We start from the raw sequence: 17353 nt of genomic DNA on the forward strand, positions 1-17353 counted from the left end.
CACCCACGAGTGGGCAAGAGGAACGTTTAAGGACGACACCACGTGGGGCTTTTATCCCAGGGCCCTGTGCACCCCCCAAAAGCCCTGGGTTGGGACAGAGAGTTGGGCAGTTGGATCTCAAAGTTCCGAGGGTCTGGGGTCTAACGGGTGCCCGTTCTAATGCCCCCTCCCACGCTGCCGGGCGGCACATTCCTCATGAGAACCGCCATGGAGGAGGCCAACGGCCTCACGGGGGCACCTGAGGCTGCCAGTGCTCGCATTCCTGTTGATGTGCAGTAGGCAAGGAACAGAGCTTCTCTTAGAGGCATACTTTTGTTCCATCTATAAGAAGACTCTGAGAAAAGGTCAGTATTTAGGTCCCAGAGCTAAAGGAAACCCAGGAAGAAAAGACCACCATGGTGAAGGGCCCTAGGATGAGCCTCGAGGACAGAGGAACTTGGGACAAAAGGAGACAGGAGCTGGGAGCTTCTTATCCCTGCCTTAACATCTGTGTTGGCGTTTGTCAGCCCTTAAGAAGCTGGGAGAGCCCTTGAAGGGACTTAGGAGAGTAATTGAGTTCAGGAGTCATGAACTTTCAGGGTCTAGAAGAGTAAGGGGGACATTTTAACCAAGTGTAATAGTTAGTTATTGCTGTGTAACAAATGATCACTAACCCAGTGGCTCAAAGGAACACCCACTGATTATCCCACAGTGTTCGTGGTTCAGGAGTCTGGGCTCAGCTGGGTTGTTTTTGCCCAGGGCCTCAGAGGCCCCATCAAGGTCTTGGCTCTCCTGCCTTCCCTTCTGGAGCTCAGCGACCTCTTCCAAACTCTTGTGACTGTTGGCAGGATTCAGTTCCTCAGGATTGAGGAGTGAGGCCCCATCCCTTACCACATGCCCCTCCCCAGGCAGCTCGAATGCTGCCTGCTGGCTCCTCAAGGCCAGCAGAACGCGTATCTCCGCTCAGCCGAGGTGGAGGCTTCTGTTAACAAGAGCATCATGGGAGTGGCAACCCTTTGCTTTTGTCATATCCTGTTAGAATCAAGCCACTGGTTCTGCCCACACTCTGGGGGAAGGGTGTGTTGCCATATGGAGCCCTTTACAAATCTCATTTATTTCGCAAGAGTTTGAGGAAGAGATGGCAGAAGCAGCCGCAGACGTGAACGGAGACGTGTCAGAGGAAGCAGAGGACGCGGAGGGTCTTGCATTAGATGACAGTGGTAAGGAGGTCACTGCCAACCTCACCTTCCTGTCCCGCTCGGCCACTCACTGCTTGCAGACCAGCCCACCTGGGTCTCAGCTTCTCCGTGTTCCCAGTGGGCGTGATGTCCTGGGGAGGCTGGAGCTGGGCAGGTGCAGGGCTTCCTGTGACGGCCATCTCCGCATGGCACCGGTGCCCTCTTTGTTTCAGGTATCTACCAACAAGTCACAAACCTCCTGGACATCATGGACAGTGAGTCAGCAAAGACAGACATGGCTGGGGCAGGCCTCGACATGCGGAAGACCCTGGCCTCGGTGATCATCACAGAGAAGGCCACCGCCGAGCCCTCTACGGTGATCCGCGCTCTTACCCGCTGCCTGCAGGTGCCAGAGGTAGGGCCGCCTCGCCCTGCACACCTCTTCTGAGCCCAGCCTTCTTCTGCTACTCAGCTAACAGTCATGACCGTCACAGGTGCAAAGCTGTGCTGGGGTGCAGAGACGAGGAGTGGCAGAGGCCGGGCCGCTCACATTTTCCAGGCTCCCTGTGTCGTGGTACCTGGGTTTGGGAGCCGCCTGGCTGGGCCGTGGGCTCTGGATTGGCCGTTACCTTTGACTGCATGGGCTGCGAGAACAAGAGTACCAGAGACTTTGTGGCTTCACATTTATTTTCTAGATTCCAGGAATCTATAATGGAGGCGCCGGCAGATTTGGTTTGTGCTGTGGGCTCTTTTCCTGATGTGTAGACAACTGCCTTCTACTGTCCTCATGTGACTTCCTCTGCATGCATTGAGAAAGAGAGCTCCCCTCTGCCCTCTCCTCCTTGTATCATTACACCAGACCCACTGAATCAGGGCCCCACACTTCTGACCTCATGTAACCCTAGTTACCTATCAAAGGCCCATCTCCAAATGCCATCCAACTCGGAGTTTAGGGCTTCGGTTTTGAAGGAAACAATTCAGTGTGTATGTGTGTGTGTGTGTGTCTGAAAAGCATGCACACGCGTGGGCAACTTGTGTACTATTGTAGGGGTTGGCTAACTCAGGGAGGAGCAGGCCCCAGAAGTCAAAGATCAGGAAGTACAGATAAAAAATGATGAATACATAGGCCTTCAACAGAGATCAGTGTCAATAAGCAGACAATGAACAAGTACACATTCTAAAAATTAATGTACAACAAATATTTTATTTATTCATTAATTAGTGGAGGAACCAGTAAAATGGTAGAAGCTGTTCAAATGAGAATTTTACCCATGGAGACTTTTCTTCTTTACCAGATAAAAATCCACTGGCATTGCCCTGGCTGAAAATGGTTTTCACAGCTGGGGGTGGGGAGAACATTTGCATTGTTATCAGTTTAATACAATTTAATTTCTATGTCTATAGAGCTGTAAAATAGCCCAGACAATCCAGGGCAAACTAAGATGCACACCCCTACAGACCCTGATAACCCCAGAGCATCTGCCAGACAGCAGCACTGGGCACTCCTCTGGAAGATAGCCAGTGGTCACCTGTCAGTCAGCTCCTAAGTCTTTGATAGCTCTTCTCTTGTCCAAACACCCACCCTCCCTCCCTCCCTTCCTCTTCCCCTCCCTCCCTCCCTCCCTTCCTCTCTTTTTTTCTGATTGACACATAATAATGGTACATATTTATGGGGTACAAGTGAAATTTTGATTCATGTGTACCTTGTGTAATGATCAAATTGGGTAATTAGCATATTCATCCCCTTAAACTTTTATCATGTCTTTATGGTGAGAACATCCAATCTCCTCTCATCCAGCCCCTTTGAGACAAACCTGCATTATTGTCGACTGCACTCACCCTTTGGGTAGCGGAACACCAGAACCTCTTCCTCTTGTTGACCTGGAAAGTTGTACCCCTTGACCAACCTCTCTGCCTCCTCCTTCCTCTCTCCTCCCTGTTCCTCTCAGGCTCTGGTGGTTACCCTTCTACTCTCATCTCCTCTGAGATCAACCGTTTTTGAGGCTCTGCACAAATGAGGTCATGCAGTATTTGTCTTTCTGTGACTGGCTTATTTCACTTAGCATGATGTCTTCCAGGTCCATCCTCTTTGTCACAAATGGCAGGACCTCGTCTTTGTATGGCTGAATAATCTTCCATTGTGTATATATAGAGATCACACACTCTTTTTCAGCTGATGGATATTGATTCAAATCTTGGCTGCTGTGAATTTGTACTCCTATGTGTACTGATTATTATTTTGTAAAATTAGAGCATTATAATTATACATAGTATTTGGGTTCATTTTGGCAAAAATCGTACATGCCTGGAATTTGATTTCAATACCCATCCCCCCCCATGTTTCCTCCCCTCTTCCTTCTCTCCTCTACTGATCTTTCTTTCACTCCATTATTAACTTATTTATGATTGGTACTTTCTACATGCACATAAGGATAGAATTCCCTTTGGTACCTTTATATTGTAGATAACATGATTTTGTTAGATTAATTTCATATTTTCCCCTTTCTCTCCCTCCCTTTTGTTCTCCTCCTACTCCACTGACTTTCCCTATATCTTTATGATAACAGACCCCCTTTTCATCTGCCTTCTTTCACTTATTTTCTTTAGCTTCCACATATCAGAGAAAACATTGGACCTTTGATTTTCTCAGCCTGGCTTATTTCACTTAGCATGACTGTCTCTATTTCCACCAAATTACCAGCAAATGCCATCATTTCATTCTTCTTTGTGGCTCAGTAGGACTCAATTATGTATATACACCACATTTTCTTGATCCTTTCATCTATGACGGGTACCTGGGTTGGTTCTATAATTTGGTTATTGTGAATTACGCTGCTACAAACATTGATGTGGCTGTATTTCTAGAATATGATGATTTTAGATATTTTGGATAAACACCAAGGACTAGGGTAGCTGGATCACATGGTGGTTCTATTCCTAGTTTTTTGAAGAGTCTCCACACTGCATTCCCAAGTAGTTGTACTAACTTGCAATACCATCAACAATGTATGAGTGTACCTTTCTCCTCACATCCTCCCCAGTATTTATTATTATTTGTGCTCTTGATCATTGCCATTCTTATGGGAGTGAGATGAAATCTTAATGTAGTTTTGATTTGTATTCTCCTGATTGCTGGAGATGTTGAACATTGTTTTATATATTTGTTGGCCATTTGTGCTTCTTATTTTGAAAAATTATTTTTTGGTTCTTTGGCTCATTTATTGATGAGGATTTTTTTTTTGGCATTGAGTTGTTTTGAGTTCTTTATATGTGCAGAATATTAATCCCCTTCAGAAGAGTGACTGGCAAAGATTTTCTCCCATTCCAGAGGCTATCTCTTTACTCTATTATTCCTTTGTGGTGCAGAAACTTTTTAAATTTGATGGCATCCCAATTATTGATTTTTGGTTTTATTTCTTGAGCTTTAGGGGTCTTGTTAAGGAAGTCAGTTCCTGTTCCTATATGATGGAGTGTTGACCTTTAGGTTTTCTTCTAAGAGTTGCAATTCCTAATACCTAGGTCTTTGATCCACTTTGATTTTACTTTTCTGCACAGTGAAAGATAAGAATCTAACTTCATTCTCTACATATGGATAGATATCCAGTTTTCCCAGCACCATGTATTAAAAATCTTCAACAATTCTTTTTGGCACCTTTGTCAAGTATCAAGTGGCTGTAAATATATGAGTTTGTCTTGGTGTCTTCTATTCTTTCCCATTCATCTTCATGTCTATTTTTATGCCAATACCATGCTGTTTTTCTACTATAGCTCTGTAGTTTAATTTGAAATCAGGTATTGTGATGCCATCTACATCACCTTTTTCTTTTTAAAAATATTTTTAGTTGTAGATGGATACAATACCTTTATTTTATTTATTTATTTTGATGTGGTGCTGAGGATTGAACCCAGTGCCTCATACATCCCAGGCAAGCGCTCTACCTCTGAGCCACAACCCCAGCCCCACTGCATTACTTTTCTTGTTCAGAATGGCTTTGGCTATTCTGAGTTTCTTATTCTTCCAAATGAATTTTAGGACTGATTTTTTTTTAGTTCTGTAAAGAATATAATTGGTATTTTTATGGGGATTGCATTGAATCTGTATATTGCTTTTGGTAGTATGGCCATTTTGACAAAATTAATTCTGCCTAGCCAGGAATATGGAAGGGCTTTCCATCTCCTATCATCCCCTTCAATTTCTTTCTTCAGTGTTGTATAATTTTCATTGTAGAGGTCTCTCACCTCCTTGGTTAGAGTCATTACCAGGTTTTTTTTTTTTTTGAGATTATTGCAAAAGAGATGGGTTTCCTGATTTATTTCTCAGCTGAATTGCTGGTGGGGTATAGAAAAGTCATTGATTTATGAGTGTTGATCTTGTATCCTGGTACTTTATCATCTCTAAAAGTCTTCTTGTGAAATTTTTTAGTCCTCTAGATACAGGATCATGTCATCAGGAAGCAGTGATAGTTTGACTTTTTCTTTTTAAATTTATATCCCTTTAATTTCCTTCTCTTGACTGATTGATCTGGCTGGAGTCGAAGGAACTACATTGAAGTGTTGAGAATGCACGTTCTTCTCTTCTTCCTGATTTTCGAGGAAAAACTTTTAGTTTACTAAGGCATTGGCTTTGGGCTTGTTATACATAGCCTTTATAATGCTGAGGTAAATTCCTTCTATCCCTAGTTTCTCCAGGGTTTTTAATATGATTGCTGCTGTATTTTATCAAAGGCCTTTTCTGCATTTATTGAGATGATCATATGGTTTTTGTTCCTAATTCTATTTAAGTGGTGAATTATATTTGCTGATTTGCATATGTTTGAACAACCTTGATCTCTGTGAGGAAGCCCACTTGACCATGGCATATTATCTTCTTCATGTCTCTTCACATGCAGTTAACTAATGTTAAGGATCTTTGCATCTATGTTCATCACAGATATTTGCCTGAAGTTTTCTCTCCTAGATGGCTCTCTGCCTGGTTTTGGTATCAGAGTTATACTTGCTTCCCTGAATGTGTTTGGGAGTGTTCCCTCTCTTTCAATTTCATGGAATAACTTGGGAAAAACTAGTATCAGTCCTTCTTTAAAGGTCTGGTAGAACTCAGCTGAGGATCCATCTGATTCTGGGCCTTTGTTAGTCGGCTTTTGTTTTTTGGTGCTGAAGATTGAATCCAGGGGTGCTTACCCACTGAGATGCACCCACCCCCAACCCTTTTTATTTTGAAACAGGTTCTCACCAATTTGCTTAGGGCTTTGCTAAGTTGCTGTTATCATCCTTGAATTTGTGGTCCTTCTGCCTCAGCCTCCCAAGTTTCCGGGATCACAGTTGTGTACCACCACACCCAGATGCTGGAAGGCTTTTAATGGCTGTTTCCATTTCATTACTTGATATTGGTCTGTTTAAACTTTCTGTATCTTCCTGGTTCCATTTAGTCAGATCATATGTATATAGAAATTTGTCAGTGTCTTCTAGATTTCACAGATTATTGGAGTATAAATTTTCAAAGTAGTTTCTAATGGTCACCTGGATTTCAGAAGTATCTGTGGTGATATCTCCTTTATCATCGCTAATTATGTTCATTTTGGTCTTCTCTCTTTTAGTTAGTTTGGTTAAAAGTTCATCATTATCATTTATCTTTTCAAAGAACCAGCTCCTTGTGTTGATCTTATGTATTTTTTTTCTCAATTTCTTTAACTTTGGCTCCGATCTTTATTATTTCTTGTCTTCTATTGATTTGGAAGTTAGTTTGTTCTTCTTTGTAAGGCCTTTGGTTGGAGAATAAACTTACTTATTTGGGATCTCTCTACTTTTTAAAAATGTAGGCACTCAATGCAATGAATTTTCCTTTTAATATAGCTTTCATACCTTTCTCCAAATTTTGGTGTGTCATATTGTTGTTTTCATTTTTTTCCTAATATTTCCTTGATTTCTTCTTTGCTCCATTCTTCATTTAAACAGTATTGTTTAATCTTCATGTGTTTATGTGATTTCTATTATTTTTCTTGTTGTGTTTCATTCCATTAAGGTCAAATGGAATACACAAGATTACATCATTTTTTTGTATTTGTTAAAACTTATATTGTAACCTAGAATATGTTCTATTTTGAAAAGGGTTCCATGAAGTGCTGAGAAGGTAAATTCAACTGTTTTGAGATGAAACATTCTACAGATGTCTATTAGATCCATTCAATTTATACTATTATTTTGGTTATACATACCTTTATTGGTTTTATTATTTGATGACTTGGTCTATTGGTGAGAAGGGTGTGTTAAAATTACACATTGTTATTATATTTGGGTCTATCTAGGATTTAATATCAAGGAGTAATGTAACTGGGTGTGTTGACATTTGGGGCATACATATTCCCTTTGTTAGGATGTAACAGCCTTCTTTATGTCTTCTGATTGACTTTTGCTTGAAATCAGCTTTGTCAGATATGTGAATAGCTACTCCAGCTTGTTTTCAGAATTCATTTGCATGGATTTTTATCCATTCTTTCATTTCCAGGCTTTCAGTGTCTTTGCCTGGAGATGATTCTCTTGCAAACAGGATCTATCTGGATCTTGTTTTTTGATCAATTCTACTAATCTATGTCTTTTAATTGTGGAGTTTAGACCATTTATATTCAGTGTTGTTATGGATATGTATTTATAGTTTGCTGCTGTTTAATTTTTTTATTATATTTAATTCTGTTTTGATTCTTGTTAGATGATTACTCTTTTATTAATCTTCATTTATTTGGGAGTTTTGGGATTTTTTTTGGTGGGGGGATTCCATTGTGTGCAATTTATCTTTAGAATTCTTTGTAGTGTTGGCTTGGTTGTCATGTATTCTTTCAGTTTATCTTTGTCATGGAAAGTTTTTATTTCCCCATCAAATATGAAAGAGAGCTTTATTGGGTACAGTAATCTTGGTTGACAATTGTTTTCTTTTAGAGATTGAAATATCTCAATCCAGGCCCTCCTTAATTTTAGTGTCTAAGTTAGTAAGTCAGAAGTGAGCCTTATTGATTGGTTACCTCTAAATGTGACCTGATGTTTCTCTCCTGCAGCTTTAATATTCTTTCCTTATTTTCTATGTTAGGCATTTTGATTATGATGTGTCTTGGAGAACTTCTCTTCTGATCAAGTCTATTTGGGATCTTTTTTGTGGATGTCTATCTCACTTATGATAAGTATGGGGAAAGTTTTCTGTGACTATCTTGTTGAAAATGTTCTTAATACCTTTAGTTCTTCATGCCTTTATCTCCATGTTTTCTTCTATCCTGATGATTCTCAGGTTTGATGTTTTTACAGAGTTCATATACATTCTAATCATGTTTTATATTATTCTGTGTATTTAAGTTCATGTATCCCATATTCAAGGCCTGAGGATCTGTTTTAAAGGGTTGAGGTAGTATTTTCTATACAATATAATTTGTTGATGATGTTTTCAAGTGAATTTTAAAATTTGATTCATGTGTCTTTCATTTCTAGGAGTTCTGATTGCTTTATTTTTAATATTTCTATTTTTTATGGAAATGGTCTTTAATATCTTGAATTTTCTCTCTTAATTAATTCCTTAGATCTTACTTTAGTTCACTGAACATTTCAAGAATCAGTTTTTAATAATAAGAATTTCATCCACTTCAATATCTGTGGGATCTTTTGTTGGGGATTATGAATTTTTGTGTGTGTGGGGGACAATTTGTTTGCCTGTTTCCTCAAGTTTTCAGAGGTCCTATACTTGTGCATCAGTTGAGTTTGTTTCTCCTTACTCTTTTATACGTGTGTCCTTATGTGTAGCTCTTTTGAATTCTAGTATTTCTTTCTGTTTTTGATATATGAGTAAATGTTGATGGATGGTCCTGAAGTTCCCCTTTGGTTGTTCTTTCTTGGGGCCTGGTTTTTGGTTTTGGGTTTTCATCTCCAATTTTATGAGTTGAAGTAATGTTTAGGTTCAGGTGGGGCTAGATCATATGTGGGGTGAGATTCACTGTTGTTTGGGTTGTGAGTATTTCTCAGCAGCAGAGTCTCTACTCTGTAATTTTGAAGTGGCCCAATTGTTTTCCATCCCCTCTTAGAGGGAGGAGGGAGCCGGGAATAACATTGATGTCAGTAACAGATTGTATACTTTTAAGATAAATGTCCAATGTCTACTATGACATATGTAATATTACCACCTATATAGGAATGGTGGGGGTTAGCATTTAACATCAGCTTGAAAAATACAAAACTGTCCACTATTTCAGGCATTCGACATCAGGTGTTTACTATGCTGTCCACCATATTAATAATCATGTCAACATGAAGGGGTGAATTACACAAATCATATAATTTTACTATTTGGTGGGATTATGGTTTCTTATGTAAAGAGAAAATAGGATGAGAGGGTGGGAGTAAGTAGAAAATATTTTTAGAAAGGGATCAGAGGAGATACAGGAGGTTGGTAGTAGATGCTGGCTGTAAGGAAGAAAGAATAAAAGATTTCCTAAAGTAATAAAGAGAGGAAGTGGAAACAGAAATTTGGTTGTTAATGGGGGAAGAGAGTGAAGAAGTAGAGATAAGAGGGGAAAGAACCATGGTACAAAACAACTAGCAACTGTAAGATCAAATCAACTCACACCTGCATATAATTGAATCCTACCTAAGACAAATCAAGGCTAAATAATAAGAGTAGAAGGAAGCAATTAATGTGAAAGTAAAATTATACAAATACTCATATATTTTTCAAACCTATCCATGGTGACTACACACCTCCCCCCATCCACAAAATCATGCATAATGGAAAAAAGTAAAAAGTAATATAATGTGGTGAAGTGAAATTTGAAAAAAATTAAATAGTTAAAATTTACAAAGAAGGATAAAAAGTATGAATATGGCAGAAAGAAGAAAAAAGAAGTGAAAAAAAAAGAAAAATTTAAAAATTCTTGCTGAGAAATAAAGGGCTTATTTCTGCTGAGGTGGTCAAAGCTGTTGGCCAGGATGGATTTCCATTCTTTGTATTTGCTTTTGGCTCTGTAACCCTTAGCTTGGGGGTTGGGGGTCGTTAGGCCCAATGCATTTGTGTTCCTCACTTAGCTTCCAGGCTTCGTGACTGGGAAACACAACTGGTTGTAGTACATTTCAGCTTTGAGTCGTCTGGTTCATGATGGGCTCAATACAATTTGGGTATTGACAAAATGTGCATTTCTGTGGTGGAGGTGCTAGAGTTCTAAACTAGAGATTTTGGTAATTGGAGTTTAGTATTTTTTTAAAAAAAAATTTTTTTTATTTGTTCTTTTTAGTTATACATGACAGTAGAACATATTTGGACATATCCCGCACACATGGAGTATAACTTCCCATTCTTGAGGTTGTACATGAGGTGGAGTCACACTGGTCGTGTATGTATATATGAACATTGGAAAGTTATACTCCTATTCATTCAACTGTCTTTCCCATTTCCATCCCCTGTCTCTTGGGGTTTAGTCTTGATTGAACTTTGGAACTCTTGGTAGGAGTTTGAGAGTTGATCCACAAGCTGGATTGCTGGGGAGATGTCCCACTCTGCAGGATGTCTGGATCTCTAGGGTCTCTGATAAAATCCACTTTCAGGGAAGAGGGACGGCACCTCCACAGGTTTCAGCTTCACTATTATGAATACTAATTACTGGGTATCTGCCGCGGGGTACAGATGCTCCTGTGTGGTCACTATAGCATCAACAGCAAAAGTAGCTTTCTCCCGTGGGATCCAGAGCCTGAATGGTTCAGACATCATTTTCTTTGTGCCCAATTCAATCTCTTAGGTTCAGGTGCCCTCTGGAAATTGTTTTAAGTTGGCTCAGGCATTCCCAAACTCCTGTGTCTGCTCACGGTTGCACTGCCTGGTGGCGGCCAGAGCTACTTTTACTGATTATCCTTGATCACAAATGAAGGCTGGTCTTGCTGTCTCTTAGCTGGCTATTTATAGAGTGTAGACCTCCTTGAACTTGCCTTGAAAACCTAGAGCATGCGTTCTCAATGGTGTGATGTTGCCCCCGGAGTTCTCAATGGGATGAAGGAAGTTCTACATTTATGTATGAAGCATGGACATGTGGACAAGCACTGTGCTATTCAAGTTTTGTTGGGGGAACACTTAGGGAAAAATGTCTAAAAAGTCTCCTTAAGTGGGTACTATGACTGCTGCTACTACTACCAACTATTATTAATAGTTGAGAAATACTGGTCTGGAGATATACAGTATTGAGCAATGACTAAAGCCACACCACTAATATCCACCCAGGTACTTTCCCAAAGCTATTGCTGGTTGGAATTTTAGGAAACTCTATTAGTTGCTGCCCCAAGACTAGGAAGCTAAGGCCAAGACTTTCGTGCTGCATGTCAGCAGAAGAGCTAAGAAATTTGAGTGAATTTCTCTTCTTGAGGTCCCCAGATTTTCTGAGGTTTCTGGCCTTTCTACCACATGAGGCATTTCTCCAGAACTCTCATTCCTTAAGAGTGCCTTTTCATATCTGACCCTTGCATGACTGTCCAGGTATGGTCTGGGTGCACAATCCATCTATCCAATCTCATCCTAAGGCAGGTTATTTTAAAAGGTGCCAAATTTTGCCCACATAAGAATCAAAAGAGAGGAAGAGACAAGTTTCTGGGTCTCAAAGTTCCCCCATCAGGGTGAAGAGCTATTTGGGGTCTTTTAAAAGGGCAGTACTAGTTGTGGGGAGGACTGTGTGTGTTGACCATCTGACACCTGCCTTGCTGACTATTGGCCAAAACTGGGAAGAGAAGCCATTTGTAAGTTGCATGGACAGGGACGGTTGGATGGGTGGGAGGGAAGAGGGAGATGTGGAGGCAGAGACCTGGTGGTTGGAGGGTGGTGGTGGCCGTCTCTGGATGGGATTCTGATGGAGAAGAGAAGGAGGGAGAGGAAGTGAACACAGGGTGCTGGGACAGGGCCTTCCCAGCTGCCTGCTTCTCTCCCAGATCTCCACCCAGCGCAAGATCAACATCTACAACATCCTCCAGGAGATCATCCAGCAGGAGGGGGAGCTGGAGGAGCCGTGTGTGCAGAGGCTGGTCACCGTGGCCTCCAAGGAGATGAGGGAGATCTCCGAGGTAGCCGGCTGGGCTCCATCATGCTTCCCCCCACGGCCCAGAAGCCGGGGCCTCTGTGGGGCTGGGGATGCCCGAGGCCCTGGGGCAGTCACTTCTGGGTCGGGGCTGGGTGGGGGAAGGCTGAGCCCGAGCCAGGAGGATGGAGTGGGCGTGGGATCCTAGGGGTTTGTGAAGTCCTCGCCACAGGTGGCCCCCGTCCCATCCCCTGCAGGTGGAGGGCTACACAAAGGCAGAGGTGGCCAGTGACACGCTGGTGGCTCTGTCGCGGAACCACTTCAGCCTGGTCATGTATGAGCTGCAGCACCACCTCAAGCCCCTCCACCTCACGGATGAGTTTGTCGTCGTCACCTTGGCCAAGCTGGCCAATGGCAATGGTGGGTTGGGCCCAGTTTCCGCCCCCTGGGCCCCCGGGCTCTGCCCACCCCAGGCCTTGTCTCTCCACGGCTCTTTTCTTTCCTGTCTCTTCCTCTCCGCGGTTTCTGTGTCTCTCAGGTTTCAGGACTCTCGCTCTCAGCCTCTCATTTCTGTCTTACCCTGCCCCCCCTTCCTCTCCCTGCATCAGTTTTTGTCTTCCCGTCTCCATTTCCCTCTTTCCTTCTCTCCCTCCCTCTCCTTTCACCCCTGCGGTGGGCTCTGAGCCTCGGTGATGAGTAGGACTCCCACGGCCCTCGTCCTCAGCAGTGGCCGTAAACAGGCAAACACCTGACACCAGGAGCTGAAGGGCGTGACAGGTGGATCCTAGGGGCCGCTGGAGACCAGGGTGAGGGCAGGGGCTCTCATCCTGTGGGGCCTCGGTGAGGAAGCCATGTTTAGGCAGAGACCTGAAAGAGGAGAGGATGTCTGAGTCAGGAAGAGGGTAGAGGAGAAGATTCCAGGTGCAGAGGAACACTATGCGCCAAGTCCCTGTGGCAGGAAAGAGCTTGAATGATCTGAAGAACCGAGACGTGGCTGGGGCTGGAGTTGGGAAGCGGGGGGAGATGGGCACAAGTGAGGGGAGAGGTAGGCAGGGCCCAGTGGCCGTGGGCAGTCTGGACTTTATTTGAGGACACTGGAGCTTCTGAAGGGTTCCAAGCAGGTGGCTCGGGCAGCCATGCCCTCGGTGAGCGGTGGATAGCCGTGAGATGGCCCTGGCAGGTGGGACGTGGAGGTGCATTGTGTGGGGGGAGAAGGCCCAGAGGGGCTAAGCGCTGTGTGTCGGCTAGGTTTGCCTCCTGAGATGGGAAGCACTAGAAGAGCGGGAGGGCTCCAATTGAGAAATGCGGTTCTGTGAGGTGTCTCGACAGAGAGGCCACGTGGGCAGCTGACTGCGGGATGTACAGGTCAGAGGGCAGGTCTGGCCTCTGTTCCCAGCAGCCTGTGATGGCAGGTGGCATTCAAAGCCATTGGGACCCCGAGAGTAAAGGTAGAGCGGGAAGAACTGGGGACAAGGACCCAGCCTGGAGGAGCCCAACGTGGAGAAGCCCTAGGAGGAAAGGGAGGAAGGTGCAGTCCTGAGGCCTGCTGGGGAGAGCACACTGCTCCTCAGTTCCGACAGCCCCATCCAGGTGGACAACGTCCTAAGTCAAAAAATTCACCTAACCTCCAGAATACCGTGGCACCATAGAGCTTGGTCGTTTCCCCTGGTGGCAGTCAAACCGACTGGGAGCTGCTGGTAGCCTGTGGCTGCCCAGCATTACAGGAGAGTAGTGCCCCATGTCACTAGCCTAGGAGAAGGTCCACTTTCAAACCTGGAAGTACAGATTCTCCTGAATGCCTGTCAGTTTGTACCACTGTCAAGTCCAAAGCCGCAAGTCCTTGCAATTCAGGAAGGGCCACAGCACCCCATGTGTCCACTTCTGCTGAGAGGGCCAGTGGGCGAGGCTGGAGGAGGTGCGGGAGTTGCCTGGGTGCTGGGGGCCTGTGGGAGGCCAAGAGAGGAGGGGCTGCAGGCGGGCGGCCGGCAGCGCCAAGGAGGGGCCTAGGTCTGTGGATGCTGCTGCCAAAGATCCCGGAGAAAGGGAGCCCACGGGGGACGGAGGCTTTTTTACATCATTATTATCAATATATATGGTTTTTATTGTTCCAAGTCTGAAGAAGTTGGCGGGAGGTGCTGTCAGTGTGGGAGGCGGGGCGGGGCTTGTAGGGAGGGACAAGGTCCTGCTGGAGGATGACCCTGTCACGGGTCCCCTTTCTTCCATCTCTCTAACTTCCTCTCTACACACCCCGGGGACCCTCCGTGGGGCCCGATGTGCTCCAGGAGCCTGGACTGCGCCTCTGCTTTCCCCCTGCTTCTCTTTGGTGCTTTGAGCCCCTGTCCCCAGCCCCTCGTGGCCTGCTCTGCCCCTCCCTCCCCTCCCTCCCCTCCCTCCCCTTCTCCTGCCTGCCTCCTCCTCCTCCTTCCCCACATCCAGCCCCCTCCTTTCACACAGGGTGGAATCCCACACTACTTCCTGTGGCCCCAGGAGGTACGGGTTCCCTGGATCTGGACTGTCAGGGACTGGAGGCGGCAGGCAGTGGGACTTTCCTCTTGGGCTTGCCCTGGCTCCGCCCTGCAGTGACTGCTGTGACCTCTGTCCTCATCCTGCAGTGTTTGAGTTCATGCCGTACATGGGCATCACTCTGGCTACCATATTCACGATGCTGAGGCTGGCCAACGAAGCCAAGATGCGCCAGGTGATATGTAGCGGTGCGTGTCCACGTGTGTCTGTGGGTCTGTCCTGGTCAGAGTCAGGGAGGGGGTCGCAGGGTGAGGAGAAGGTAGAGGAATCTTGAGCAAGAGGTATGTTCTTCATTTCCCCCGACATTTGCTCAGTCTCCTGTTTGTTTGGCCTCTGAGCGGCTCTCCCGGGGTCAGTGGCTGAGACACGTGGAGGCCTTTTACAAGACCATGGCATGGGGTAGAGGCCGTCGTGTGCCTCGGTAGCTTGCTCTGTAGTTCAGCGTCTGAGACCAGAGAGGGGTGGACATTCAAAGAAGGGGACGTCAGGGGAAACCTCTCCCTTGAGGTTGGACTCGGTCATGTCTTTAACGCAGTGTAAACCTGATCGTCTTGCCCAGAGACGGATGACTTGACATTTATTTTCTTGAGAAGGGGGGAGGGTCTCAGCAACCCAGGGATGGGCTAGGAAGACTTGGCTCTGCTTCCGGCCCCTCTGGCCCCATCCGCCGCCTCTGCTGCCGGCAGCCATGGAGACCTTCTGTGAGACGGTGCAGTTTTACCTGAGGCACCTGGAGGACAGCGTGTACCCCGTGATGACCGAGGAGCAGTTTGCTCTGAAGCTGTTCCCCATGTACCGCTACTTCGTGACGGTGTGGCTGAGGCAGCACAACCCCGAGGTGAGCTGCGCCCTTCCAGGGCACCTGTTCCCCTTTGCCACACTCGGCAGACTGGGCTGGGAAGGGCTGAGGGACCCCGGGTCCAGCCTCTCTAGGGGCTAGAGAAGCTGGGACCTGCCGGAGGGCAGAGCTAGCCACGTGGAGGGTGCTTGGCCGCGTGGACCCACTAGCTTGCTTTGTGAGCTGGACCCTGTAAAGGCCCCTGAGAGACGTTAGATACGGGCTCCTTGCTTCAGGGCGACGTGCGGGGGTCCTCTGTCTTGCCCACAGGAGCTATTTGCACTCTGACTCAGGGAGTAGGACTATTTTAACGAGGAAACTGAGGCCCACAGAGGTTCTGTACCCACCGAGGTTACCTGATTGTAGGTGGGACCCCAGGGTAGTGTGGCCATGCTGCACTGTCCCTGCAGCCTTGGGTCCCCCTCTGCCTCAGGTCCGTCCTCCTCTGTGTCCTTGGAGTCAGTGGGTGGGGCCCAGATCACGGGAGCAGCTGGGACTTGGGGGACCCCGTTTCCTGGGCAGGTGAAGATGGGGGTTGTCAAGTCCCTGAAGCCCATGCTGAGCCTCCTCCTGCCCAACGACGAGCTGCGGGAGCAGGTCTACGACTACATCCCCCTGCTGCTGGCCGAGTACCAGGGCAGCCTGGAGGCCATCTTCATCACACAGGTTTGGGTCCCCAAGTGTCCTGGGGAGTCATCTGGGTGGAAGGTGAGGACGCACATATTTAATGTCCTATCAACAGACCCCACATCTGTACCTCCAAGGGGCTGAGGAGCTTTGTCCTTGTCAGGTTTGTGGAAAATGAACTCTGTCATTCCAGGTGGAAGGGACCAGCCCTGAAGGGTCTTGGAAGGCCCTAGGGGACCATGGCCTTTGTGTCAGTTTCGTAGGACTGCTGCGATTAGGAATCGCAAGGGTCTTGGGATCCTTAACTAATTATGTCTGCAAAGATCCTATTTCCAAATAAGGTCACCTTCTGAAGTTCCAGGTGGATGTGGATTTGGGGAGGACACCATTCAACCTGCAGCAGCCTTTGGCCCATCTGAGATGGAGGTGCTGCCAGGTTCCAAGTGGAGGCATGGTCTGGGCTGATGGCCACTGTAAAGGGACCATTCGTCCACAAGCAAGGCTGGCACTTAGCTGCAAAAGCAAGAAGCAGAAATGAAAGTGATGGAAATGGGGAACCATCCATAGATCTTTCCAGCAAAAGGAAGATGAACAGGCCTGGGTGATGTGTTCAGAATGTGCTCAGCACGGGCACTTCCCAAGCTTCACTGTGCCTGGGAATCACCTGGGCCTGCTGGGGATTACCTGCGGGTCTGTGTTTCTAATTAGCCCCTGGGGAGGCTGGAGCCACCAGTCAATGGCCCACAGAGTAGCAAGCACCTAGTCTGACCCTGAGTTGGTAGAAGGCCACCTGCAACCATTTGTCCATCCATTGCAGGTTTTGAGACAGATTCTGGAAGTGTCAGTTGTCACCAACACCCCCATCCCCCAAATGCAGCTAAACCCCATTTTCACGGAGCTGCATGTGCAGGTGAGTCCGGCGAGCTCAGCTGCGACCTCAGGGTGGGTCTTCAGGAAGCAGCTGCAGGAGGTGGCCTTGCCCTGGCTCACTCTTGAGCCTCCTGCATCCTGCGGGGTGCAGGCACGGTCAGGCTGGGCTGCCTGTGTCTCCTGCCCCTGAGATCTCCCCTGTCCTCCCTGCACCCCCGTCCCCAGGTGTGCACCAAGGCCCCAGCCCAGCATCAGTACAGCAGCCAGAACCTGATGGAGATTGTGCACTGCTTCATAGCCCTCGGTGAGCCTCGGCC

The 17353-nt window shown here is 46.2% G+C and overlaps 1 protein-coding gene across 1 annotated transcript in view; it reads left to right on the top strand.

Annotated features, from left to right (window-relative positions):
• Positions 1 to 207: 207 nt before the first annotated feature.
• Mroh2a (maestro heat like repeat family member 2A) overlaps positions 208 to 17353 on the top strand; it is a 59118-nt gene continuing 41972 nt past the window's right edge. The window contains exons 1-11 of the mRNA XM_078018485.1: positions 208 to 275; positions 888 to 987; positions 1106 to 1199; positions 1391 to 1572; positions 12093 to 12224; positions 12436 to 12598; positions 14791 to 14889; positions 15388 to 15539; positions 16062 to 16205; positions 16984 to 17076; positions 17262 to 17340. Of these exons, the coding sequence (XP_077874611.1) occupies positions 208 to 275; positions 888 to 987; positions 1106 to 1199; positions 1391 to 1572; positions 12093 to 12224; positions 12436 to 12598; positions 14791 to 14889; positions 15388 to 15539; positions 16062 to 16205; positions 16984 to 17076; positions 17262 to 17340 (1306 nt within the window). The remainder of the gene's footprint in view (positions 276 to 887; positions 988 to 1105; positions 1200 to 1390; positions 1573 to 12092; positions 12225 to 12435; positions 12599 to 14790; positions 14890 to 15387; positions 15540 to 16061; positions 16206 to 16983; positions 17077 to 17261; positions 17341 to 17353) is intronic.

Source organism: Ictidomys tridecemlineatus, chromosome 7 (assembly GCF_052094955.1).
Source record: "Ictidomys tridecemlineatus isolate mIctTri1 chromosome 7, mIctTri1.hap1, whole genome shotgun sequence".
Classification (NCBI taxonomy): Eukaryota; Metazoa; Chordata; class Mammalia; order Rodentia; family Sciuridae; genus Ictidomys; species Ictidomys tridecemlineatus.